The 26,965-nt window shown below is 40.1% G+C and overlaps 1 protein-coding gene across 7 annotated transcripts in view; it reads left to right on the forward strand.

Moving 5' to 3' along the window:
- RALBP1 (ralA binding protein 1) overlaps nucleotides 1-24,819 on the forward strand; it is a 98,348-nt gene extending 73,529 nt beyond the window's left edge. For 6 of the 7 annotated variants that reach the window (XM_073331597.2, XM_073331596.2, XM_073331595.2 and 3 more), the window contains 8 exons: nucleotides 2,290-2,748; nucleotides 6,789-7,138; nucleotides 9,432-9,593; nucleotides 13,534-13,665; nucleotides 14,765-14,872; nucleotides 18,373-18,494; nucleotides 18,955-19,078; nucleotides 20,878-24,819. In XM_073331597.2, coding sequence (XP_073187698.1) covers nucleotides 2,290-2,748; nucleotides 6,789-7,138; nucleotides 9,432-9,593; nucleotides 13,534-13,665; nucleotides 14,765-14,872; nucleotides 18,373-18,494; nucleotides 18,955-19,078; nucleotides 20,878-21,144 — 1,724 coding nt within the window. In that variant the 3' untranslated portion in view covers nucleotides 21,145-24,819. Of the gene's footprint in view, nucleotides 1-1,937; nucleotides 2,030-2,289; nucleotides 2,749-6,788; nucleotides 7,139-9,431; nucleotides 9,594-13,533; nucleotides 13,666-14,764; nucleotides 14,873-18,372; nucleotides 18,495-18,954; nucleotides 19,079-20,877 lie in introns of those variants that run through there. The other variant, XM_073331598.2, reaches the window with a different exon arrangement.
- The last annotated feature ends 2,146 nt before the right edge of the window (nucleotides 24,820-26,965 follow it).

Here is a 26,965-nt window from a genome sequence, read left to right on the forward strand (position 1 = left end):
TGCTTACTTAAAACAGACCTACATATTTTTAAATCAGTTAATTGTAGAGACACATGCAGAATGCTCCAAAGAGCTAAAATTAGAGGGCTGGTCAACTAATAAATTATTTAAAATATTTGTTGGGTCAAACACCTGACCCACTTAACATATATATCTGGCTCCCTGTGATAGAATGCAAGATTTAACTTTAAAGAAATAAAATGGACTCTTAGCTCTTGTTGTATAGAGAGCCTTCTAGACATGAAGAGAGTATAACCAACAAAGAACTGTTTTCCTGAGACTGCAGAAAAACTGAAACATTGGCTCTAAGATATGTTAACTGTCTCCACTCATCTCAGTATTATAATTTAAGCCTATAAACTACACTGTATGAGTCAGATTTAGCCTGGATTGCACAATTATGCAACTCTGTACACAAATTGGGTTAATCATATATCCAAGGGATTAAAGGATAGAAATAGTGGTTGTCCTAAAAGTGTCCAGAACCACTCTTTGACTAATGGTGAATGTGATAAAGTAATCCTATTAACTAAAGTTTAGCTACTACTTATGGACTATGTTTTATCCTGGAGAGATCTGCAAACCTCCCATGGTTATCAATGGGATTTCTTCTGTGGTTCATGGGTAGTATATGTTCCTGAACTTGGAGACTTGACACACACACAGCCAAATGAAAATATGAAATTTGGCCCTCTTCACAGAATGGGTTTAACTTGCTTGATTTAACATATGACTTTGTTTGATCCCTTGAAGCCAGGGCACACCACTTTCACCAGCATGCACTGTGCTGATGCTTCTACATTAGCCAGTTAATCCCCCTGGAACATGGAACTTGGAGTATTTTTGAGGGAGTTAAAGGAGGATGTGCTGGTCAAGTAATTTCAGTTTATTTAGTATACCTCAGTTCTGTGTATTTAAAATATTTTATACCGATTACATTTTGGGGATTTTAATATAAAAACTTTGCAAAAACTATGTTGTCTATAGAGCAGCTTAGGGAACCTGCCATCAAGCCTGTCTAAATTATGCTGGGGCCCCTCTAGCCCTTGGAGCAGCCCAGGATCAGAAGGGCACAAGGTGGTTTAAATCCATCTTAGCCCTGTAGATGCAAGCATACAACGTCACGCACGGTGCCTGCTCTGAGGACCTTGCAAGCCAAGTAGTGTAAAAAAAATAAATAAATAAAAATCTAAAACCATGTCCATTAAGAAATGGCGCTTGACTTAACTCTGTCCTTCCCTCATGCAAATAATAGGCCAGTTTCATGTTCCAGGAGTTTTTGACTAATGGAACAATATCAGGAAAACCTCATTCAGGAATATCACATCCGAGATAGAGCTGATTATCCACAGCTTTAATGGAACCTAAAAACTACATATTGCATGTAAAATCTCTGCTTTGTTGAACCCATTTCTTGTTTACTTTAGCTCTTTGGAGTATTGAGCATGTAAACCTATAATTAGGTGGCTTAAAGAAACCCTTCCAATCCACCTTTAAAGATTTTCCTGTTGTTGCCTAGAGGATAGGCAGGGCTAGCTGCAGAGGTGTAGCTTATAAAAACTCTTGTGCATATATTTCAGAGACAGTACCTTGTATTTTGCAGCTGAAGTGTGGTGTTGTTAGGCTGTGACTTTGGAGTTGCAGTCTCTCACAGGCTACATAAGGCAAATGTAGAACTGCAGTAATAAGTAATATGTCAGTACAGTTGGAACAACTTTACTTATCTAATGAAAAAGTAAGTTTCCCCCCTTTTTAATGATATTTTGATCTGAGGCTAAAATGTAATAATTTCACACTCCTCCTAAGAAGATTCTTAACGTTTTCAGAAAGGGAGTGAGCAGTTAAGTGACTCTACTCTTTGCATAGTCATTTATTAAAGCTGTACTTGTGTAGCAGATGATTTTTCATAACAGCAACTTTTATACTATTGATTACAGGAACATAGAAGTTGCCAGACAGTTGTTTTATTTTGCATTTCCTTGACTATTAAGTGGACAAATAGCACGTAAGATGGACATTGTCATACTGAGTAAGTATTTAAAATACCAAATGTTTAGGTGATTCATGAGATGAGTTCATATTGGACATAACTGTGAAACGCTAATTTAATAATTGCCCTACTTAACGCTGTAAAAAGAAAAATGGATCTTTTTTAGTTGTAGGCAGGTACCGTGTCTCTTTCAATATTACCCTTTACCCCTTTTTTTCTCCTTCTAGACTTTTTTTTTAAAATAAATTAAAGCAGGTGATAACTTTCTGCCACTCGCTTTCTCTTCTTTCTCCCAATAGCGGAAGGTTATGCTGCCTTCCAAGAGGACAGCTCTGGTGATGAAGCTGAAAGTCCTTCCAAGTTGAAGCGGTCCAAAGGAATTCATGTTTTCAAGAAACCCAGCTTTTCCAAAAAGAAAGAAAAGGATTTTAAAGTAAAAGAAAAACCCAAAGATGAAAAACATAAAGATGACAAACACAAGGAAGAAAAACATAAAGAGAAGAAGTCAAAAGACTTAACAGCAGCAGATGTTGTAAAACAGTGGAAGGAGAAGAAAAAAAAGAAAAAGCCAACTCCAGAGCCAGAGGTACCTCAGATGGATGTTCCAAGTCTTAGGCCGGTGTTCGGGATTCCTTTGGCTGATGCAGCAGACAGGACCATGATGTACGATGGCATTCGCCTGCCAGCAGTTTTCCGTGAATGTATAGATTACATAGAGAAGTATGGCATGAAATGTGAAGGCATCTACAGAGTTTCAGGTATACTGGGCGCATCTAAGTGCAGATTTTCAAGGCTTTACCTTTATTTGTCCAAAAAAAACCATGAATATAGTACTTTGCTTTTCTCTACACATCCACTCCACATGTATAGTTTTATTCATTTAATTTCATAAAAGACTGGAATTTCAGTGAAATTAACTATGTAATTGTAAACCAAGCTATGGATTTGAAATTCCTGAAAGATAGCTTACGCGATGGTAGAGAAAAAAATTCTACGTTCTTAGCCTGTGGAGTAGGAGATGGTTAAGTTACAAAACCAGTCTCATGGTGTAAGGGAAGGGAAAGGTTTATCAGATGCACAGGTGTTCAGTATTGAACCTCTCCTTCTCCAATGTTTCCATAGCATGGTCACCCACTTGCTGAAGGTAGCAACAAAAAGGTATATGGTTTGGTCTTTTTGATGGGGTGGAAACTAGGTATGTAGCATAACATGCTTTGGAGTCAAGCCATAGCTGCTAAAACGTTTTGATCAGCGCTTGGGGTTATTTTGAGTATATTACTCCTTTATTAGAAATAAGATACAGTTCTAGCTAATGAAAATGGAAATTTGGTAGGGAGTTGAAGTAATAAATAGGTTACTCCTGACTTTGCTTTCCCCATCCACTTTCATTCTAATTTTCTTCCAAAACGAACTTAAATATATACAAAACCTTTCTTTTTTTCTTTCAGTAAATCCACTAGTAATGTAGAACAGCAGTTGAGAATTTCAGCTTGGATTTGAAGAAACACACTGGTAGTAACACCAAGATAATTAGCAGCCTTAGTTGTATAACATTGATCTACATACAAGTACCAATGATTTTAGTCATTATTTAAATATACAGATATATTTGATTTGTGAAAGCCACCTGCAATATGAATCGTGCAAATATTCCAAGTATCTGAGCTGTAGAACAAAAAAGGACAGAAAATAAGAAAAAGCATTTAGAGCAAGTAAAATATGTATTATCTAAATCTATAAAATAGCACAGGGGAGTAATTTTAAAGGCTTTATTAAGATACCTGCATTCAATTGATGTGCATGGAATTAGTTGGGGATGCAAAGATAAGGCAATAGTCAAAACTGTTTCTCAGACCTTGTATTTCAGAGCATTCAAGTGATCACAATGTCCTGCGGAAATATAACATGGTGTGGGGTTTTGTTCTGTGACCTATTTTTGAGCTCTCTTGGCAGTCTCTTGTGCAGCATCCCCCTCCTCTCTTGTGAAAGAGAGTTCAAATTAAGCTTATTAGTTGAATCAGATTCCTCATTCCTTTACTATGTAGATGTATTAGTTTACGCAGTTGCATATGATTTCACCCTATACTGTATTTGAGGCTAGGGCATAACAGCAAAAACAGTTCCTCATAATTTGAGGTCTGGAAATTCTGTGCCTAGGATGATCTTCATTTTCTTTGGATAGCCTTTTCTTTATTCACAATATGCTGTCCAGTTCTGGGTCTTTTGGTGGGAAACACATTTAACCCACCACGCTTACCTTATAGCCATACCAAAATTCTCAGTTTTAGATTCCTCTGTACATTTCTGCAGGATGAACTGAATTAAATAATCAATATTAATCATGATTTAAATCAGTACACAGGAAATCTTGTTTTGATTAATCGGTTTTAATTGTGGTTTGCATTTGTAATTTTTAATTATCTTCCTAAAGAAAGGTTGATTCTCATTCGCTAGTAACAATTAAAATGTGTTGATTTACAAGTGAATATAGCCTTAAATTTGGTGCTCATTTTTGCTAACCAGGAGGATACAGTATATTATGCACATTTATTTAAACAGTTATATAACTTAATTTATATTTATTCAAATTCTTCCTTATTATATTTTGCTGTGGTTAAAAACAGCAAATGATGCATTTTTTATTTATTAGATGATTAATTTTTTACTTATGATTTGTGTCAAGCTCTATAAGAATGGAAATTCATTCAGGGTTATTTTTTAACGTATTTGTCACACTCTATATGTATGAAAATTCAATTAAAAATTCACAAACAGCATTTTAATAAATAAAGCTACCTTAAATGTGATCAATACAGAAGCAAAAAAAAGTTTATCAAAACATGTTTTGCATTTAAAACTAATTTACCAGACTAAGTATTATCTGTATTTAGTGAATTGAACTGATTGTTTCTGGTCACCATGTCCTTCTAGATTTTAGAACTATTAGATCTTACCCTCTTAGTCCCAGGTTTTTATTCATAGATTGGAAAAGGAAAACCAGCTTCCCTGCTTTTTCAGTTCCCGATTGGTTCTTAACTTTGAACGAACGAGTCATTGAACGGAACTAGTTGAATAAACTGAAATGAAGAAAATATTTTCTTTGCTCCTGCAGAAGAGACTACTACTACTATCAAATGCTGGTTTAGTAAACTCTGGTTCCAGGTACTCAGCCAGTTCAGTGGTTTGACCTTCTGTAAAACTTGTCAGCAAACGTACTGCTTAATATTATTTTTGTACTTAATTTAAATTATTTTAATAGATTTTAAAATGGTTAGGCCTTAATATAGATTGCTAATTTCAAATTTAATTTTAAATAGGTTTAGTTTAAAAAAATTAACCTGTATTTAATTTAAATGAAAAAAATCTGATTTGAGTAAAAAAACAAATTTTTAAACCAAAATCTATTTTTGTTTTGTTTTTTATATAAAATCAGGTGGGTTTTTTTATTTAAAACAAAAATAATCAATTTTTATCCATCCACATATCTGCAGAAAACTGTATCAAAGCCCTCCCATAAACACAGATTCTCCTGGTTTTGGGGATCAAAATGCTACTCAGATATTGGATAGTTTTTTCCAGTCATACAATAAATACACACTTTGACACAGTTAGTGCCCCGAACCGAGAGTTTTAAATATCACACCTCCCAGGAGGGATGACTGATTGGAAATTGGCAAACAAGAGTTGTTGTTTTTTTTAAAGGAGGTCTCTGGCTTTGTGGGGGGCTGTTGCTTAGAGATTATTCTGTAATATTAAAAGTTAATTGCAAGTATTTTTTAATAAAACTACTCATTTTAGGGATACATGCTGAATGCCAACTGAGAGTTTAAATACACAAGTGATCTTAAACTTTTCCCCTTATTTTAGGTGCTTTGGCTCCCACATTGATCTGACATTGCATCCATTTCTATGATCATGAAACCCTGGTACAGCTTGCAGGCAACTTACTTGGGGGTGGGGTTCAGGTAGGTGCCATTGCTTTACTATATAGTGTGGTTTAGCAGTGGGTCTTTTGGTATACACAAATATTTAAACTTTATAAAATCATACCAATATGGTAAAGCAGTGTCTCTTACGTGTTTAACCCCTCCACACACACGTATGCTCATGCTGTCAGGCTGCCACTGTGCTTCAGCTACACAGCCTTTTCACATCAGAGCAGGAGCCAGTTTTTTGACTTCAGGAGACCTAAAACAAAACATATACACTATCTTATGTGCATGAATTTCCTTCTTAGTCTTGCTTTTAGAGGCACTGAGCACAAAACCGTACTGGTCTTGGTTTTATTTTGTAACATACAGGTCACCTTGAGAGGTTTTTCTGAATTAACTTCATTCTTGGTAGGGAGAGACAAAAAAAAGCATCTAAAAAGGAAAAGTGTGTGTGTGTGTGTTTAATAAGGAGGAGCAGATAAAAGAAAACCTGTAAATCTAAGGCTATGTCTACACTGCAAATTAACGTGTAAATAGTTGTAGCACAGGTAGGCATACCTGTGCCAGCTTTTATTTAGCTAGCATGGGTAACAGTAGCAATGAAGACATGGCAGAATGGTCCCTGGCATGGGCTAGCAATATGAGTATGTATCCAGTGTCCCTGGGGGCTTATACTAGGGCCTGTGCTGAAGCCTGTGCCACCACATCTTCATTACTGTTGTTACTATCACTAATTAGATGAATTGGGTATGCCTACCTGTGCTACAATTCACATGTTAATTGGCAGTGTAGACATACCCTAAATGTAAAGATGGTTGATGTACTTGTTTTCAAGGTCTCTTTAATTTCAATCTAAATATTTTAAGGAATAAAATCAAAGGTGGATGAACTAAAAGCAGCCTATGATCGAGAAGAATCTCCCAACTTGGAGGAATATGAGCCGAATACCATAGCCAGCTTGCTGAAACAATATCTACGAGAACTGCCTGAAAACTTGCTTACCAAAGAGCTAATGCCCCGCTTCGAAGAGGCTTGCGGGAAGAGCACAGAGGGGGAAAAAGTTCAGGAGTGCCAACGCTTGCTAAAGGAGTTGCCAGAGTGTAACCATCTCTTAATATCTTGGTTGATTGTGCACATGGACCATGTTATCGCAAAGGAACTAGAAACAAAAATGAACATCCAGAACATTTCTATAGTGCTCAGCCCTACTGTTCAGGTACATGCACAACCCAACAAGTATGTGAGCTGTATTGCAGTCCTAGCAAGAGATTCTTTAAAACGTCCTCCTCTTAGAATTGTACACACAAACTATATAGTGCAGTTGAATAATAGCTTCTCTTCATGTATTCTTCAGGACTTCATATTTTGGTTTTACTTATTCCTAATGTGGGCTGGTCTGAAATCCAGATGAACATATTTGGCCTTTAAATATAGTTAAATAATGTAAGCATTATAAACACTGCTGTATGACTAGTTTTACAAGTAAGCTAACAGTGTGCAGTGAGAGAGGAGGAGTGGAAACCTTTGACACCTATAGTTGCACACACACTTCATTAGAATTTGTTAAAGTTAGTGGTTTAATGATTTATCATTGAACAATATTGTATTATTGCTTATAATATCAGGCCAGTCAATCCAGTTCTGTAAACACAGATTTTCCTCCTGAAATAATTATTTGGGTATATTGGCTAAGTATCAATTAACATATTATCAGAAGAAATCAAATGGACCTAGTAAGAGTTTTGAGCAATAACTGGATTACAGCTTAATTTCTAATGATACTTTATATATTTTAAATTAGTCTCCGTTTAGAATTGGAGTTTTGCTGCATAACGCACTTTGTGATTGGGGTTTTTTCAAATCTTACTTCATGATTTTATAATCTCAGTAAGGCCCTCAATAAGGCAAGAGGGTTGGGTTTTACTCACTGATACTTTGGTGTGGCAGCTACGCTGTCCTGTCCTCCTCTCTAACAGAATAGGCATGAAATTAATGCAGCGTAACTCATGTCTTGTCATGTCTTGTTGCTTAAATAGATTTAGGCAATAACATAACATTGGTGTCAGAACTGTCACTTATTTCAACACAAGTAGTGAATTTCCATTTGATAGATCATATCAAAACAAATCTAGTCTCAAGGCAATGAACATAACGCAGCTCTTTCAAAAACATTTTGTGGCCAGCTTTTTTCCCCCTGTTTAAAGTATTTGAGATGTGTTAAAGTATATTTTAAATCTCTTGAAATATTGGGGAGAAATAGAGCAAATAGTTATTCAGTAGGCATAACTCAATGATTCCCTTTTTTTTTTTTTTAACATTTCACAATATGGTAGACATTACTTGCAGCCCTGTACGGAGTCTGTTAATGGATTATCCTTTAAAACTGTAAATACTAGTTTAGCTGAAGTCTGTATCTGTAAGGAAGGGGGGGTATCATTCTGAGCATTTTATCAAACATGATGTTTGCATTCTAGGCTATGTGGTCTAGTAGAGTTATAAAATGTGTTCTCATTAACCCTTTAGTCTCAGAGTTAGGCCAGTCTACACTACAGACTGATATCAGTGTAACTACTTTGCTCAGGGGTGTGAACAATCCAGACCCCTGAAAGACATAACCCTCCATGTAGACAGCACTATGTCGGTGGGAGAGCGTCTCCCATTGACATAGCTACTGCCTCTCAGGGAGGTACATTAACTACACCTACGGGACAAGTTCTCCTGTTGGTGCAGGCGCATCTTCACTTAAGCGCTACAAGGCACAGCTACATTGGTGCGGCTGCACTGATGCAGCGTTTTAAGGGTAGATTTGCCCTCAGTTTCCTGATGTTCCTGGCTTACTCCAGATTTTTAAGGTTCTGAGTTTTTCATACCCACTGATATCTAAAAACAGTAGCAATTGAATGAGGTAATATAGTCTACTATAAAGGAGTCGCTAAGTCTGTTAAGCACAGATGTAATGACAAATGATCATTCTCATTTTGCAGTAAGCTAGAGAGAAAAATCAGCTTGGTGGATAAAAGGGAAAAAACATAACTGGTGCAGTACAGTTCTTGTAAGGTCTCTCTTGTCTGTCACTAGCACTGACTTCACATTTTTGTGTATGGAGAAAGGCCTAACAAGACACTAGCAAATTTCTGTGTCTACCATTTATAAAGCTAATTATTGCAAGCCAGCAACTTTTAGCTTGGAAATAGAATGTGTCATGGTCACCAGAGGGTACAGTGATGAGAGACCACAAAGTGAATACAGCGTGGTCACGCTTCCTTTAGGCTCGCAGCAGATCATGAATTTCAGACATAATTTTATTTTAAACTAACCCTTGAATCTTCTAGAAGTAGTATTGATTAGCTTGTCTGAACAGAGTTGTAGCTATATCCCAAAGATGGAAAAAAGCTTACATCCTTTGTCCGGTAAGATACAATGTAGGGCAAACGTACCATTGATAATAAAGGACATTGTGTTAAAAAATCACTTTCTGAAGTAGTATTTTCACTGTCATTTCTTCCCAGATCAGCAACCGTGTCCTGTATGTATTTTTTACACACGTCCAAGAGTTCTTTGGAAATGTGACTCTAAAGCAGGTGACAAAACCCCTTCGCTGGTCTAATATGGCAACGATGCCAGCACTGCCAGAAACACAGGAAAACATTAAAGAGGAAATCAGACGACAGGTTTGTCTTTACCTCAGTGTGTCTGGCCTGAAGATTATGTTCTTGTTCAGGCAGCTGAGACCTGATGGAAGTAGATCTCATAGACAGTAGTGATAACTTTTAAATTCCCATGTGCTGTAACAGTTTGCTGTAAACTCAGTAATGTGGCTAAGTAGTTGGTATTTTGTTAATGTTACCATTGTATTTGGGGGAAGATATGTTGTACTTCTGTAGAGGCGTATCGAAAAACCAAGTCTTGTACTAATCACCTTGTGAGCTATTCAAGGATTTTCTTGATGTATGGGGATAATGGGGACAATGTTTTGCAGGTAAGTGGTTTGTGTAATATCCCTTAATAGCATGCTCGAGGAGTTATTTAAATGTGTCTGAAGTTCATTACTAACAGGCCAACAAAATGTGGTAATAGGGAATGTGATACAGAGTTCCAAACTTGTGGAACTGGAAAGGTGACTTTCCTCAGGGACTGCTTCTCTGGTGCATTAGGGTTGCTTTGTGCTGCCTCAGCAGTCTCTTAGAACTGGTTTGCCAGGCTACTGGAAGATTTCGCCTTGCCTATGGAAATCCATGGGTGATGCAGAACTGCTGCAGCACCTCTTACACCACCTGGTTTTCAGTGCATGAGCAGGAGCTGAGGCATCCCTATATAGTGGTGACTCCAACTGCTATAACATTGCCTAGGAGCTGCAGCAGTTGGTCTAAAATACAGCAGACTTCAGACTGCTCTGGATTGGGGTGTTAGCGCTCGAAGGGCAACTTTCCAGTCCTTCTCCTAACATGTGCTGCACACTACACTTCTGAAATAGAAGATAAGGGCCAGGATTTCTGGGAAAATAGATATTGGTTATAAGTGTCTTTTGGAATGGGTTCAGCTCTCTGGAATTCAGTTGAGGGCTGAAGAGCTAGCTAAACAGAGGTGCCTTCCATGAGTATGGGAGAAGAGGGACACTAATAACCCACTGAATCAAGGAAGGAGAATGGAAAAAGGAGCTAGAACTATTTGAATTTTCTTCTGGACAAGTTGCAGTTCAACGTTAATGTAACTTCTAACATGTACTACCCATGCTAATGCTGGTGGTTTTCCCATATCATTCCTTAAGACCTCCAGAAAAGATCTTTTGTGATAGTAGTAAGTTTAGATAAGGGGAAGGAAAGGGTATCTTATTTTATAAGTCTTTTGAATGGACTTTCCTCTGTGTATAAAGATTTGTGCATTTTGACGTCTGTCTCTGCTTCCATGTGTCTTACATAATTTTCTGTGTTGGTGCATTCTTGGCGTCCAGTCTTTATTATTGAAAATTAGCACTAAGGATAAACTTGAAATCGCAACTTTCCCTAACTTGATTCTGCTATTTATAATTAAAGGAACTGTAATTTGAGGTGGTGAGGGAAAGCAGCCCCATGTAAATAATTTATTATTTGTATTACTGTAGCACCTAGGAGCCCTAGTTAAGCACCAGGTGCTAAGGGCTGTACAAATCCAGACCAAAAAGATGGTTCCTCCCCCAAAGAGGTTACAGTCTATCTATAAGACAAGACACAACAGATGGATACAGATAGATGGGGGAATACAAGGACAGAATGAGACAATGTGGTTAGCATGATAGGTAGTGATCTCAGCACACTAGTAACCTAACTGTTGCCAAGTGTTTTGCAGGCATCTCAGAAAAGAAGAGTTTTAACCAAGGATTTGAAGGCTGGTAATGAAGAAATTTTGTGGATGTTTTCAGGGAGCTCCTCCCAAACAATAGGGGCAGTACAGACAAAAGCAAGAAGGTGCTTGTTTGAAAATTTAATAAGAAGGCAATGAAGAATGGTATAATTTGCTGACTGTAGGCAGGCATCAACATCTCAGTAGTGAATGAGAGACAATAGGTAGGATAGACAGAGTAGCCGTAAAAGGTCTTGAAAGTGAAGACAAGTAGCGTATGTTTGATGTGATGGGGAAGGGAGGAGCCAGGGGAGGGATAGAAAGAGAGAATGTGACCTGGCCAAAGCAACAAGCTCAGAAAATGATCTTTGCAACAGCATTCTGAATGGATAGGAGCAGGGCAAGATTGCATTTGTCAAAGCTAAAGGAAAGGATGTTGCAGTAATTGAGATGCAAGATGATGCGAGCCTAGATGAGTTTCAGTTGTGTGGATGAATAGGAAAGTCCATACGTTTATAGATATTACACAGAAACAATCGGAAGATTTAGATATAGACTGGAAGTGGGGACCTATGTAGAGTTGTTAGTCAAGTATGATGGCCAGGTTATGGGTCAGTGACAAACAGGATGGTAGCATTGTCCACTAAGAAAGAAGGTAGGGAGAGGGATTGGAGGGCGGGGAAATTAAGAATAATGTTTTCTAGCCTTGTGGAGCTTGAGCTGAGAGCTTGAGATCCCCAAGGAAATGTCGGAATGACAGGGCAAGATTTTAGTTTGTACAGAAGATGAAAGGTGTGGAGTAGAGAGGAAGATCTGAGAGTCATGTGCAGAGAGATAGTAGTTGAATTTGTGCTTGTGGAGGAGATTACTCAGAAATAAGGTGGAAAAGGAGAAGAGAATGGGACCAAGGACAGAGCCCTGTGGAATCCCCATAGAAAGTTGGAGGGTGGATGAGGAGGATCCTTTGAAGGACACACTGAAGGAGCAATTAGAGAGATGGGAGAACCACAAGAAGACAATCTTGGAAGCCAAGGTGGAGGACAAGATTTCAAGAAGAGGAGCGTGGTCAACAGTGTCAAAGGTCGCTGACAGGTGAAGGAAGGTACGGATGGAGTACTAGTTCTGACCTTTGGCAAGAATGATTTTGGAATGCAAGAAGAGGAATCCAGATTGGAGAGGGTCCAGAATGGAATTGGAGGAGAAGAACTCCAAACAGAGAATGAAAACAGCATGTTCAGTGAACTTAAAGATGAAAGGAAGACAGGGCTGTAGTTGGAGAGGCAGCTCGGGTCAAGGGTCAGGTTTTTAGATTTGAAAGACTAAAGCATGATCATATTGTGAGAGGAAAGAGCCAGAGGGGGAAGAGAGATTAAGGAGAAGAGTAAGGGAAGGGGTCAGAGTGTGTGCAAGGGAGATCAGGAAATGTAATAGGGTCACTGGGAAGTGGAAGGTTTAGAGGAGAAGTGCAAACAAGAAACTTCTGCGTCTGTGACAAGAGAGGCGGAGGAGGAGAGGGTTGTAGGGGAGGGGGAAAGGTCTTGTCTTTTTGTCAGTTTTCTCTTGGAAGTAACTGGCCAGATCCTGTGTGGAGAGGAAAGTGGAGGGTTTAAAGAGCAAGTCAAAGTTGATGAAAAGGCAGCTGGGATTGAGGACATGGAATTAATTAAATTGGAGAAGTAGAGTAGTTTTAGCTAGGAAGATGACAGAACTGAAAGAGGAGCGAATGAATCTGTAATAGAAAAAATTGGCCGAGTCATGGGATTTGTGCCAGAGACACTCCACAGAATGAGAGCAGGATTGGAGGAAGAGGCTGGTTGGGGTGGCCCAAAGGTGGGGATTGGCAGGGCAAACTTTGTGATGGGAGATGGGCAGAAGAGTCAACGGTGGAGGAGAGAATCAGTGGAACAATCATATCCGTGGAAGAAAAGCTAAATCTAACATCCGACAAGGAAGGAGTAGGGTGATGTCTGTTTAGCCATGAGTGCTTTACACAACCAAAAAGAAGGTTGTTATGAGAGCAATGGAAATTAAGCTTTTTTCCCCTCTAGAAGGAAACCAGTGAGTTCCCTACTTGCAGTCCAGGTTCTTGTGTCTACAAGAGATTGTGGTATTTTTCCGTTTCCCTTTCTGTAAAATGGGGATAATGTATTGACCTCTTTTTGTAAAGCACTTTGAGGCCTACTGATGAAATGCACTGTATAAGAGCTTGGTAGTGGTGGTGGTATTGTGTATTATTAGAATGTAGTTGTATAGCACTGAGTGGTGAATATGATGCTTTTGGTGTTATTCTAGGAGTTCCTTTTGAACTGTTTACATCGAGACTTGCAGGCGGGGATAAAAGACTTATCCAAAGAAGAGAGATTATGGGAGGTACAAAGAATTTTAACAGCCCTCAAACGGAAACTAAGAGAAGCTAAAAGACAGGTGGGTCATTTTATCTGTTCATTGCCAAACCTTTTAAATTCACAGATTGTAATTGCTGTGAGAATATTTTTGACCCTGTTCAAAGTGGTTTTGAAATTTCCTGTTATAATAGCTTCAGTGACATGCACAGGTTTTGTTTTGTTTTGAACATGAAACTAACTCATCTTCAGGACCTCTCATTGCGATGTGCTGGAGGTGTTCTAAGAGAGGGTTAAGATGTGTTTGATTCGCATTTAGAAAGGGTAAATGTTGTGATGGGATTTTGGTTTGATTTTCTTGTTGCATATCCTGTCTGTCTGATCTTGTTCTTAGCTTGTAAGTACTAAAAAAGGCAAATGGAGGATTTTCTAAACATTGAAGTTGCTGTGTAATGCAAGCATCTGGCAGGACTGAGTAGATAATTAAAAGGTTTGCTATATTCAGGGTTCCAAAAGGATGAGAGTTTCTTAAATGTGAGAACAGAAATGGATTTTTAGAGGAATAGGTGAGCAGTTAATTACTTTGCTTATGTCAACATACCACATAAGTGCCTGAGTCCTACTGGTCCATTTGTTTCAAAAGGACGTCCATTTAAAATTGCAGTTCTAAAGGCTCACAGCCGTTCAGTAGGAAAGGGCTTGAATTTTCCCATTTCACTGAATTTGTTTTTACCCAGTGCTTTGCTGTTGTTGAGTTGTGCTTTCAGTCCAGTTTTTGATTTTCAGTCTTTGGTTACATTGACCTTGAGCCTTAGGAATCTGTTCATCAAACACATCACTATGGTGCGCATAAAGCAATATGTCCTGAGCAGCCAATACATACAACTCCAATTGATTATCTACCCTGGAACATCCACAGTCTGCTCTAAACATACTGCTTCCCCGGAACAAGTAAATCCAAAAGCTGTCCTTATTTAACTACCATGTGTCCCAGAAAGGAGGACTAGTGATGAATGACTTCTGGATACTGTTTTAAAAAACTTGAAATAAAAACAGAAACCTTCTCTGGGGATGACTCTAACAATACATGCTAGCTTTGGACAGATACGTGAACAGGATTCTATTATATAATGTGGTGATGTGGCCAGGTAGCCTTTTAATCCAAACTTCTGTCACTGCAGGAGTGTGAAACAAAGATTGCTCAAGAAATTGCCAGTCTTTCGAAGGAGGATGTGTCCAAAGAGGAAATGAATGAAAATGAAGAAGTTATTAATATCCTACTCACTCAGGTGGGTGGTGTGTTTAATCCCATTTTCCTTCTATTCTTCTTACCCTTCTGTTAATATACCAGCAAAGCAAGTTTTGGAAAACGAACCAATGACTAAAGAGAAGCAAATATATTTCAGGTTTATTAAAGAAACCTTTGCTTGTTAGTAAAGTTAGTCAGTTAAAGAAGGCTGTAATGTTCTGTTATTCTCTGTGTTTGCACCATGGAAAGCCATGATATATTGTCTGAGTGGTAGGTCAGAAAGTTCAAGAATGGGGAAGGAATAGGTGGCTGACTGCTGGAATGATCCTGAGGCCAGAGTAGGCACACACTGTAACAGGTGCTGAAAAATACTGTACACGTGAAGCGTTCATATTTCTATTTCATATTTAAACATTTTTATATCTAGTACCACAATTTTTCCTTAATATAATCTAGTTAACACTTTTACCTGTTTCACTGTTAACCAAAGAGAGGAGAGATTATTCTATTACGAGGTGTTCCACAGTCTGATCGGTGTCTCATTTTGGCATCACCTCTAGGTGGAGCTTGGGTTGTGGGAAGAATTTTCAGAGTACTACCACTATTTTCCCCAGTCTGTTCCCGAACTGGATGAAGATAAAGACCCACCCCCCCTTTTTTTTTTCTCTCCGTTTTAATTGTGTCTGTGAAAGTTTTGATGATTTGAGTGCTGAGGTGAGGCTGGACATATAAGGCTGGTTTTGAAAGTTTTGAACAGAAAGTGTAATGTACATTACAATAGAAATGTACTGATTAACTGAGCACTTCACATTGATGCATCACAGTTATATTTAATTTAAATGCTATAGAAAAGCGTTGAATCCTCCTGACTTACCTGGAGCCAGAGGAGTCATCCTCCCCTGAAAACACTTCAACTCCAGCACACATGCTTGCAGTCTACTTGAAATTCAGAGTTTAAAACCTACTTTCTCACCCAGAGTGAGAGTCACAAAAGTACTTTGGTGGCAAAACCTCACACTTGGGTGTCTAGGCACCTAAATCCCAGTTTTAGGTTCCACAAAACTCCTGCTAAACCCTGGAGGCACCTAAACTCACTCGGTGTCTGCATTTTCAGAGTATAAATTCCCTCTGTGCCTAGGTTTCTGCCTCTGAGTGTGCGCACTGCTGCCTCCCTCTAGGTGTTGGGATACCTACCTTCTGCCTGAGCCCCAGTGTGATGCACAAACCAGGGAAAGGTAGGCGTTCTCCTGCCAATCTTGTGTGTGGAGCCTGACCTGGTAGGTGTGCTCACAGGCCACCTATTTCATCAGTCAAAAAGTGGCTAGAGGCAGCAGCACCGACTTTATAACTTTTATCCTGGTGATTGGAGCACTTGCCTGGGATGTGGGAGATACACATTCAGTTCCCCCACCTGAGGGGGGGGGAAAGGATTTGAACAGGAGTCTCCCACCTCTGAGTGCTCTGAGCTATGGGATATTTTGATCTGGGGTTCCCTCAGTCTCTCCTGTTGAAGCTGTTCCACTGTGGATTAATAACTAGGTACTGGAACAGGGACCTGGGTGTCTCAATACCCAGGGGGATGCCCTAACCACCAGGCTATGGAGTCCTTCTTGCTCTCTGGCCCAGTGACTCTTTAGTTATTTATCCACAGGAGCTCTTAAAGGAGCCCCACATCAGAATATTCACTAGCTCAGAGATTAGAGCATGCTGAGAGGTGGGAGACCCCTGTCAAATCCTTTCTCCCTCTGTGCCAGAGAGGGGAATTGTACCTGGGTCTCTCACATCCCAGTTGCCTCTGGGCTACAGGGTATAAGGTGGGTGCCACCACCTCTTCCTCTTCTGGCCATTTTGTGTGGGTTTAGACTGGTGCCTAACTCATTTTCCCAAGAAATGTCTTAGGCGCCCAAGCCCCCTGACTCCAGGAGAAGAGTTCCCATTTGAGAGAGAGGTGCCTAGCTCCTTGAGAGCGGCGAGAGTTAGGACCTACTGTCATCTGCATCTCCCATTGGCTAATTTAGGCGGTTCCCTGCCTGGCATGCTGGCTTTTGTGAATTGCAGCCTAAGTCTCCTATATCTCCCTGTTCGTTGTATAGGGAATCTAGGGTCTAACTCAGGCTTTGTGAATCACAATGTTGTGGTGTTCCTGTAATTTTGTAAGGTGGCTAAGTGTTAGGTATTGCAACACTGATCATCCCAATGCCTAAGTCCCTTTGTGAATATGGGCCCCAGTGTCTGATGTACACTATGCTCATGATGAAAGGGGATGAGCTACTCACAACTCTCATTGGCTTCAGCCCGTCAGGTCAGACTTCCAGTTGTTAGCTTTCTCTCTCTTCCTCTCGAATGCCTGAATGAGAGGCAAGACTGAAGCATTTACTGTTCAAGTAACTCATACCGTTGTTCTCCTTCACTTCTCTTGTTCATGCCTCACACTCTATAGTTCCTCTTTCCAAATATAATTGGAAGCTTTTCAGTAACATTTTCCTACAGATCTCATTCTTGCCCGCTTTTTACTGTGTTATCGACAACAAGGTAACTAAAAACTTGTCACTTAAGGAGGCTCATTAGGTTTGATGTAATAAGTTAATCTTGTCTTATTGGATAGGTTGCTTGCTAGATAGCAAAATAAGTTCTGTGGGCTTCTTAAACCCTTTAGATGTGTTATTTTTTAAAAGTATAATTAAAAAAAAAAAAAAAGGTAAGTGGAGGTGTTTCCTTCCTCAGTTCTGCATTCTTTGCTCCTAGCCTCTTTGGAATTGACACGGGAGTGTAGGTTTAAAGTTTGTTTTATCCATTGGTTTTAAGTAAGCAGGCTAGAGTAAAGGACTCAGAATTTCCAGATCTTTCAAACAAGAAACACCTTTTCTTAATACTGGGAGGCTGGCACAAGTGAAAGGAGACAAAGGCCTTGGCTCATATATGAGGCCTGGCAGGAAAGAGATTAGTGTGTGGGGTGTTTGTTATGTGGAGAGAGTAGCGAGGGAGGTACACAGCGTTTTTGTCGTCTTTGTCCCAGACCACTGTTTTGCCACCCACCTCATCCGTTCTTCCCCATCCATCATGACACTCTTCTGCCATAATTCTTGCCACCCACTTTCTATCTTTCAAGGTGAGTTTAGGACTTGTCTGCTTCTGTACTTGGTCCCAGTGTTTCCCCTTTGATTTGAGCTTTGGCACCTAATGGAGTCTGGGGAGCAGGAAATCCCAGCCTCACACCGTCTGGCTTGTGCTGGAATTTGGTGAGCCATAGCGCACAACAGTTCAGTAAGAAGATCTCAAAGCAGACGTAACTGGATCCCAGATTAATCTTGGCTGTGAGAGCTGATGGACCAGAGGAGTAGAAAGGTTGGCCAGCCTGTCCGCATACATCCACACTAGGACAAAACCGTGCTTTCAGCATAATTACCTGAAGTGTTTCCAGAAAACAAAGTTGCTTGGTCACTTCTGAGGATGCAGCATTAGAAAGAAGGAACGCTGTAGTGTATTTTTTGTAGACCATAAATCCAAGACCTCATGAGGTGAATTAATTGATCATTGCAGGAGAATGAGATCTTGACAGAACAGGAAGAGCTACTGGCGACGGAACAGTTTCTGCGCAGACAGATTGCCACTGAGAAGGAGGAGATAGACCGTCTTCGAGCAGAAATAGCTGAAATTCAAAGGTAAGAAAAAGCCTGCTGACGTCAGATCCTCAGCCAGGCTAGAACTCTTACAGGAATTTCTGCTGTGATTGTATACCTCTTATAAAGGGTTGGATTTTGAAAAACGGAAGTGTGCAGTTCAAAATGCTAATGGAAAGGACAGGAACCTGATGAACATTACAGATTGCCTTGTTGCAGCTTTTGGGATATTTTCTTCTAGATCATAGTAACTTGTGAAGACCTTAAGCATAAAAAAATCCCATTGTCTTAATGGACAAACTGCCTTTTTTCTTTATTTCACCAAGAGTAGAATTTGCTTTTAAGAAAGAAAGAAAGAAAAAGAAAGAAAACGCTTTAGTTTTATAAATTGCTGCAGACTTTCAAATGGATAGGCAGGTGAAAATAGCTACTTTCTCACCTGCATTTCCAGCAAACTTACATGCGAACAGGGCTTAAATTAAGATCTCTTTTACCCTTTCAGTCGTCAGCAGCATGGTAGAAGTGAAACTGAAGAATATTCTTCTGAGAGTGAGAGTGAGAGCGAGGATGAGGAGGAGCTACAGATTATCTTGGAAGATTTGCAAAGGCAGAATGAGGAACTAGAGGTGAGACCAGTGCATTTTACCAAAATAACCTTTGCTTTTCATGCTGGCTTTCTTGGGGAGTGGGCTCCTAACCATGTGGAAGAATTTCTCTGAGGTGCAGTTTGGCAAGTGTTGCTCATTCTGTTCTCCGTGTAAAAGAGAGAGAACAGAGGATTACTTCAGTCTCTCTCTGGAATATATTTAATTCTCAGGAACCAATCCTGTTCTTTTTAAAAGCTAACTTCATTCCCCAGGGCTCCTGCACCATGTGCAGTCATTTCCCCATGTGCAAAGTGGGTGTAAATTGCTACCAAAAATGATTTAGTAGAGTCTCACCACCACTTTGGACAGGTGTAAACGACTGCACATGAGGCAGGGCCTGGAGAATGGATTTCTCAGATTTTTTCACACACAGCCCTTTCCATTTCTTTCATGCATCTGTCTGTTTTTTTCCTCCCTACAAACATATGAGACTCTCTCTTCACCTCCCCTCCCCTTTCTCTTCACCTATGCATTGTGTCTGAATTGTGACTCTTCATTTAAAAAAACAAACTTGGAGCTCCATTGCCCAGTTCAGGAATTGTTACTCACTGGAAAGCGACAAGAGCATTTTAAAAGAGGGGCATTGGTATCCAAAAATTAAATATAGATATTCCAGAGAGAGATTGAAGCAATTCTCTTACCTAGTGTGAGGAATAATTTTCCTGGGTATGGATAGTGTTACTTTAGCCAGCTAAGGAGAGCTCTAAGGTCCTTTCAGTCCCTTCTTCCCACTCTGAGGTTAGAGCTGTATTTCCTCCATCACTCTCCCAGCCCTATGGCTGGGAGTAAGATGTAACACTTGGTGTATAAATTCTGGTCTCTTGCTTGATGGTGCCTAGTGCTGTCAGGAGGCTCCTGGGTTAATGTCCTTTACAATTCTCAGTAGAAACTCTGTACTTCTACTGTTTGGTGCTTCCCATCTGAGGAACTTAAATACTCCTCAGTTATTAATAAACTACATCTCACAAACACCCTGTCAAGTACTGTTCTCATATTACTGCTGAGGCACAGAGGGTTAAGTGACATGCCTAAAGTCGTACAGAAAGTCTGTGGCAGAGCCAGGAATAAATCCTAGGTTTCTTGAATTCTAGTCCTGTGCTCTGACTAGCTAGCTGGTAACTTTAGCTAGCTGTTGATACACCATATTTGTAACTCAGACTGAAGATGGGGACGATTTAAGAAGCTGATTAAGAACAGACTCCAAAAAATTGATGTAAAGCTGCCTTGGTGCAAAAAATTAAAAGTAGCCCAGCTCTAAGAATAACATCAGAGACACTTCACTCTGTTTCTCAACTTGTAGATTTGTTTTTTAAACTGCTGTGCTCATTTTTATAGTAATTCCTGCTGGAGGGAGGTGGGGCAAGGTAGCTCCAGAACTAATTTAAATGTAAAGTCTCTTTGCAGTCCATGTTGGAACTGTCATCTGCCAAAACCTAATTAAGTATTTAACTCAAAATATAGTTTACAAAAATCTTAAACCAGCTCTGAACCTTTCTGTAGAGGGGTGGGCAGGAGTGCTCATTTTCTTGTCTGTGTGTATTTTTGGTGGGTGCAGCTGTTAGTCCATTGTCACCATAAATCTTCTGTTCCTTGTGGGGTTAATTTTTTTTCATGCACTCCATTTCTGTTAATTCCTGTGTGCGTATTTATGCACACGTGCACACACTTGTCTCTTTCCCAAGTTAGCAGCAAAGGTTACGTTGTGTGATACTCTATTCATGAGTCAGTAGGTACAGAAGTTACTGTTTTGTCATATTTTCCTTTCCCTTGTTCAAAAGATAAAGAACAATCATCTGAACCAAGCGATTCATGAGGAACGAGAGGCCATCATTGAGCTGCGAGTGCAACTTCGCCTGCTACAGATGCAGCGAGCAAAATCAGAGCAGCAGGTGCAGGAAGAAGATGAGCCAGAAAAGCGTGGGGGTGTTTCTCAACAGCAAAGAGACAGTGTCCTGGAGACAAAAGCAGCTAAAGAGCAGTCAAAGGCAGTCAAGGAGCTAGTCAAGCCATCGCCAAGCAAAGACAGGAAGGAAACTCCAATTTGATCAGGGTCCTTGGGTATTCATAAAATCAACTGGACTTAGCAAGGACTGTGCAACTTACTGTAATTCAGAGGCTAAAACTGCACAAATCTTTGCTGGCTGTGTACATTGTGTAAAGAATCTTGTCTTTTAAAACCCTTGAGATTTTTGTCTCCTTCACAATTGTGGATTCTGCCTATTAGGCTCAGGTTACTTTGGAGGACAAAGCAATTAGAGGTTGGAGGGTGCAGAGGAGTTTTCCAGCTAGTGTCAGATTATTGGAGACCAATTTGCTTCAGGTGACTTTAGATAATTCAGTAATGGTTTTATTTTAAACCAGAGCAATTATTTGTTTTCATCAGAGCAAAATTGGGAGGTCTCTTCTTTCCAGTCAATAAAAAGCAAAAACCTATCCACAAACATTAATTATTTGCCTTGTGAATCTATTCATTCTCATTCACAGTCATTTCTGCTTACCTGGTCACTCTTGCTTGTGCCTTTGATACCTTTCTGATGCAGATTATATACAAAGGAGCTTTAAATTCTTTCCCGTTTGGCTAAAATGTCTGAGACTTCAGGAGATCATCATTACCTAACACATCCTCATTTTACAGTTGTAAAATGTATTAAAATACATGTCAAATCTCACAGCTGTCCCTTTGTGGTGGAAGGTGTTCATCAAGAGCCAGTCAAGTCTTTTGGCAGTGTAGTGAACCCATTTGCTGGTTTGTAAACCAGTGATCCTCACCATCATACATGTATAACATAGATGCTGTATTCACACCGCTAGTGCATAAGAGCAGCCTTTTCTTAGTACAGAGAAAGGGTCCATTTTCAAGTGTTTGGAATGCTCAGTTCAGTTCAAACTCAGCGACCGAAGCTTTAGCAGTTAAAGAGGATTGGTTAAGTTGTTTGCTTAGCTTAGAATAAGTTATCTTTGTCTAACCAAGCAATATATTGTTCCAGCTACAGAAATTTAAGCCATTCATGCTTTTCACATAAGTCTGATGAAAGATGCCCAGTGGAGGGAGCAGGGTTCAGCAATAGACATTTTTTTTCTGTAGTAACAATAACTGTGACTGACTTTTGGCTCAGCTATTTAGTGCTATCAGCAATCAAAGGCCTTCATAAAAATTGGCATTGTCGAGCCATTTTTATGTTTCAGATGCACTCATTTATATATGTCAAATGAAATGACGGTCATGAGACTAGTCAATAAATATTCAACTCAAAAAATATTGAAAACAACTCCACAGAGTGCTCACTGCCTATCTTGTTTCTAGAATCTGGATATTTATTTTCAGCACCTGTTGGATGTGGGTGTATTCTTTCTTTATCTATTGCACTGTTGTGAATCATGGGCCATGATTTCATTTTGTATAAATAATGCTTTGATATGTTATAGAAAACAGCCTCATATTTTTTTAAAATTTGGAGAACAGAATTTATGAAGATTGAGAATGTGATTAGGTGGCAGTTGTAAACATGTAAAGCATTCTCCCTTGCCTGTCTGTTACATGCATTTTATGTACGCTAGCAATATTTAAACATTTTCTTTAAATTCACTCTAATTTCTATCAAATTGTCATAGATTTTTCTAATCAGTGTTCTTCAGACAAATCTCTTAATATTGATTAACTTTTATTTTGTTAGGACCATATTCATCAAGCTAATAAATTCAACAGCCATTTGAAAATAGTTTGTAATGTATCTACCTCGCAGTAAATGTCCATCTTTCGAAAGCAGCCTAGCTCACTTTGCATGCGCAACTACCTTCCATTGTGTGTGGGGTTTGTTTTGTAGCAAACCCATCCCAATTAAACTATGAAATCAGTTTTTTGGATTGCTGTCCTCTAGGGACAGTTATCCTGGCATTTCTATTATGAAACTCTGCTGAGGAAAAAAACTGGTTCAAAGCTAACATTTAAGTCTTGTTTTAGATCTAATGAAAGGAAAGGAAAACAAATATTCAAAGGTCTGTGGTTTTCAAGACCCTAATTTTACTGCTGTAACTGAAAACGTGAACTAAAAGATTTACTTTTTGAAATGTGAATTCAGGCACTCGGTTCTGTTTCTCCTGCAGTTACCAAGCAGCTGCACCACCATGCTGCTTTAGGTGTTTGGGTTGTCACCAGCCCCTGTAGCTATAGGACTGAACACAGGTCTTTGCAAGTAAGTTCATCTCTTGTTTCTGTAATGCAGTTTGGTTGATCCATCTTATGTTAAGAATTTTAGTTCTAAAAGTTTCTGGAAAAAAATTCAATTCTCTTGAAAAAATAATTAAAGCAGATTATGTCCATGTTGCTAATTCACAACAGACCCTTTTTTAATATAAATCTGAAGAGCGGAGCTACTGTGCTTGAGTTTTTGGTGTGTGGAGTTATGGATTCAATTCTTAGTAACACTGTTGATGGGTTTTTCATCCATCAGTTTATGTACAGACAGGATACACTAAGAGGCCACTTGTACTTTGTCTGAGGTCAAGTAAGTCTTAATGAAAGCAGTGCTAGATCTAATACGTATCTTACACATGTAATGAGTTAGTGATCTCTTTGAAGGAGCCATTATACAATTAAAAGAACTGATTACTTTTAATTGGACAGTAAATGTAACTATGAAAGTAATTTCAATGATCTGATATTTTACACTACCCAGCTCACTTATAAGATGCCCTATAAGAAGAGCATCCCAAGGTGCCTTACAATAAAACTCAGCTGGAGGTATAATTAAAGGGAGTGTTGCCCCTAATCCTGAACTTCCCTGATCATCCAAGAAAATGCACTGAAGTTTGTCATTTAAAATAGAAAGGAAACCAGAGTATAAGGACCTAGCTGGCCTACTAAGTGGGAAACTTGGATAAACAACCACTCTAACAAATTAAAATGGACAAGTAGTAGCAGGAGGAGAGCTGGCATACAGAGTACATTACATCCATTTAATTTGCTTGCTATCATACTATGGCTATGGATCATACCTGACAGTAGTGTTCAAATGAGGAATGCAATAGCATTATTGGGCATTTATGCCGTTGCAGAATCAGCAGCCAAAATACCAGACTGAGCAAATTTAAACCTCCTGAAACCAGACTTCATTTTGTTATGCCTTTGTGGGCCAAACTCAAACAATGCATGTAATAAATAGCTAGTCATAATTGGACATGATGGTTTGAGCACCGACTGTATCAGTAATAATGAATCTGTTGTGTGTGTTGACTAGATTTAACATGGCCCATTGTTCTAATCTTATGAATATAAACATTTACACTGGTAACCTGTTTTGTAAATTCCTAATGCTAGCTCTAACTGAATACTGCAGAAGGGTGACACTTCTGGGCCACACCTAAATTAACTGTTCTTCAAATCCAGCTTAAAACCTTGTGCCCACACCATGAAGTACTTTAGTTGACCGTACCAGCACATGCTTCTGTTGAATTACTCCATTTACAAGCCATTTCAAAATGAACTCTCAAAAGGCCAGCTAAACAGTCTCACACCCCAGTGAGTAAAACTCTTTATAACCAAATTTAAATTAATTGTGGGGAGAAAACCAATGTAAAGCAGCAGGTTGTTATGTGCATCTGAAGTGGGAAGTTTTGAAGGCTGTTACCATCCTATTTATTGAAACTGTATTGAGCTATTTTAGACAACTATTTTTAATACAAATTAATCTTTTTCCAATAAAGTGTTTGTACCCTGAGAAGTAGCCGTTTGCAGTGAACTGTTGCCTACATGAAAGTTGCAGTTAGTGGTTTGTCAAATCTAGCAACAAGCAGCTGTTTTTATCAGTTCATGCCCCTGGCAGGACTCTGAAAAATGTCAGCCAGTGCTGACTTCAATCTTTTAGCAATCGCTCTGCAAGACCCAGATACCCCAAGGGCTAGATTACCTAAGAAACTTTTGTGTGGTGATGCTAAGCTTCATTATGCCTCACTTCTAGGTGCCTAGAAAATTGTTTATCCACAGTGGATAGTGCAAGATTAGGCCAGAGAGAGCACACAAGCATGAGAATAACTGGAGGGTGTGAATACACACAGCTGACTTTTCAAATTATTTATCCACTGTGAGATGGGGGAGGCCCATGTGAGAATAGCTCAGGAGATCGGGCACACTCCTGCAACATAGCAAATCCATTCCCCCACTTCCCCTCAGGTGGAATAGATACGTGAAGTGGGGAAGCTCCCAAATTCCTGTTGAGGTACCCTAAGCCCTGGGCTAAAAGTAAGGAGAATGGTTTCCCCACTGCAGCCATTTTGTGCACATTTGTCTATAGGGGCCTGATCTGGTAGGTGAGGTTGGAGCACACTGAGCAAGTCAGGCCCTGCAGGTGCCTTAAGTACAGGCACACCTAGCATCTCTGTGCATGGCTCTGGGCTTAGACACCAGGATGCCTGGTGTATGCCAAGGGGCTGTATCACAGGTGCAATTGGGAACTCACTGCAAAAGTTAAAGTGCTAAGTGATGTCCACTGCCTACAAGGTGTGGGTCACTGAATTGCAGTGGGGCTGATTCTGAGATTGAGGTGCGTATTGCCATTTTAAGTCCTTTTCTGAATCCAGCCCTGGGGGATGATTTTAAATCACTCCTATGCACAGCTGAAGCTGTTCCTTCATTAACATCAAAAAGTAGTGCATTGTTGGCCCCGTAGCTCAATTTCCATCTCCACTGGAATGACTGCAAGTAGAAAGCTGTCTAACTCTTACCCCTGCAACTTCTTCCTGGTCTTCTAACTGTCAAGCTGGCTTCTTTCCACCATCTAAGTCTAATGATGCTACAGGAGCCTCCAGCTTTTTGTGCAGGTGCCAAGGGTGTAATTTGTCTTGTGGAATGCTGACTAGGGCTCTTAACTGCCTGCGAGGGAACACACCCAGACTGATTGCAATGGAGGTTGCAGAATCCACCCCAACCGAAGGCACAATCCCTGTATGGGGCAAGGTGGGAGCAGCTAGGATCCCTCTCTACCAATCTGGCTGGCTAAGTGGCCTAAAGAGCTGCCCCAGGACCTGAAGCAGGGCTCAGGCAGGCCTTGTATAAGGCCAAGCAGCTGTTGTGGCAGAGGAGGAACATTCTCCCACCTGAGAAGCAGAAGTGGCTAAGACCCCACTCCCAAACCTCCCCAGGGATTTTCTTCTGTGAGGGCTGTGAACCAGGGCAATGGCCCCTTGGGCAGAGTTGGATCCCCACCACCACCAATAAATTACAGGCTGCAGTGAGGACACCAGCTCAGCCCATGGAGCATGCTTGGCTGATGACAAGACAGGGGGTCAGTGACTGGCCTTGGCTCTGCAGCCTGAGCCTGTGCGCTGATGTTGGAGGGACAGGCTGCTGTGGTCATGATTGCCTTAGCTCCTGGGGAGAATTTAAAAAATAGGTGGGAAAAGGCATCCAGGGTCATAAGCAGCCACACATGGAGGGCAGGGCTTGATAGGATCACCCACCCCTGAGGAATGGCAGGAGGGGAGAAGAGCCTATGGGGCAATTGCTTATCTTGAGTTCTGGCAAAGGAGGGGGAGGCTGGTCTTAGTCTCTCCCTCTTCCCTTAGAAGGGGCAAGTTTGTGCTCCCATGGTGGAGAGGTAATCAGCAGGAGAATGGAGCTTTGCCTGGAAAAAGATAAGGCCCTTCCAGCAAATGATCCAGCTCAATGCTCCAGCACTGGGCAACAACAGCTGCTGCTGCATCCACTTCAGTTACCTGCCAAATGCATCCTCCTTTCTCCAGCCACGAAACAGCAGGGAAGCTCTAGGCCCAGGAAAGCTTCATACCCCCCTGGCTAAGGCTGTGTGACTGTCACAGATTCAGTGAGTTTCTGTGACCTCCACAGCAGTCCCAGGCCACCAGGCTGCCCCC

The sequence above is a fragment of the Lepidochelys kempii genome, chromosome 2, assembly GCF_965140285.1.
Source record: "Lepidochelys kempii isolate rLepKem1 chromosome 2, rLepKem1.hap1, whole genome shotgun sequence".
NCBI classification, from domain to species: Eukaryota; Metazoa; Chordata; order Testudines; family Cheloniidae; genus Lepidochelys; species Lepidochelys kempii.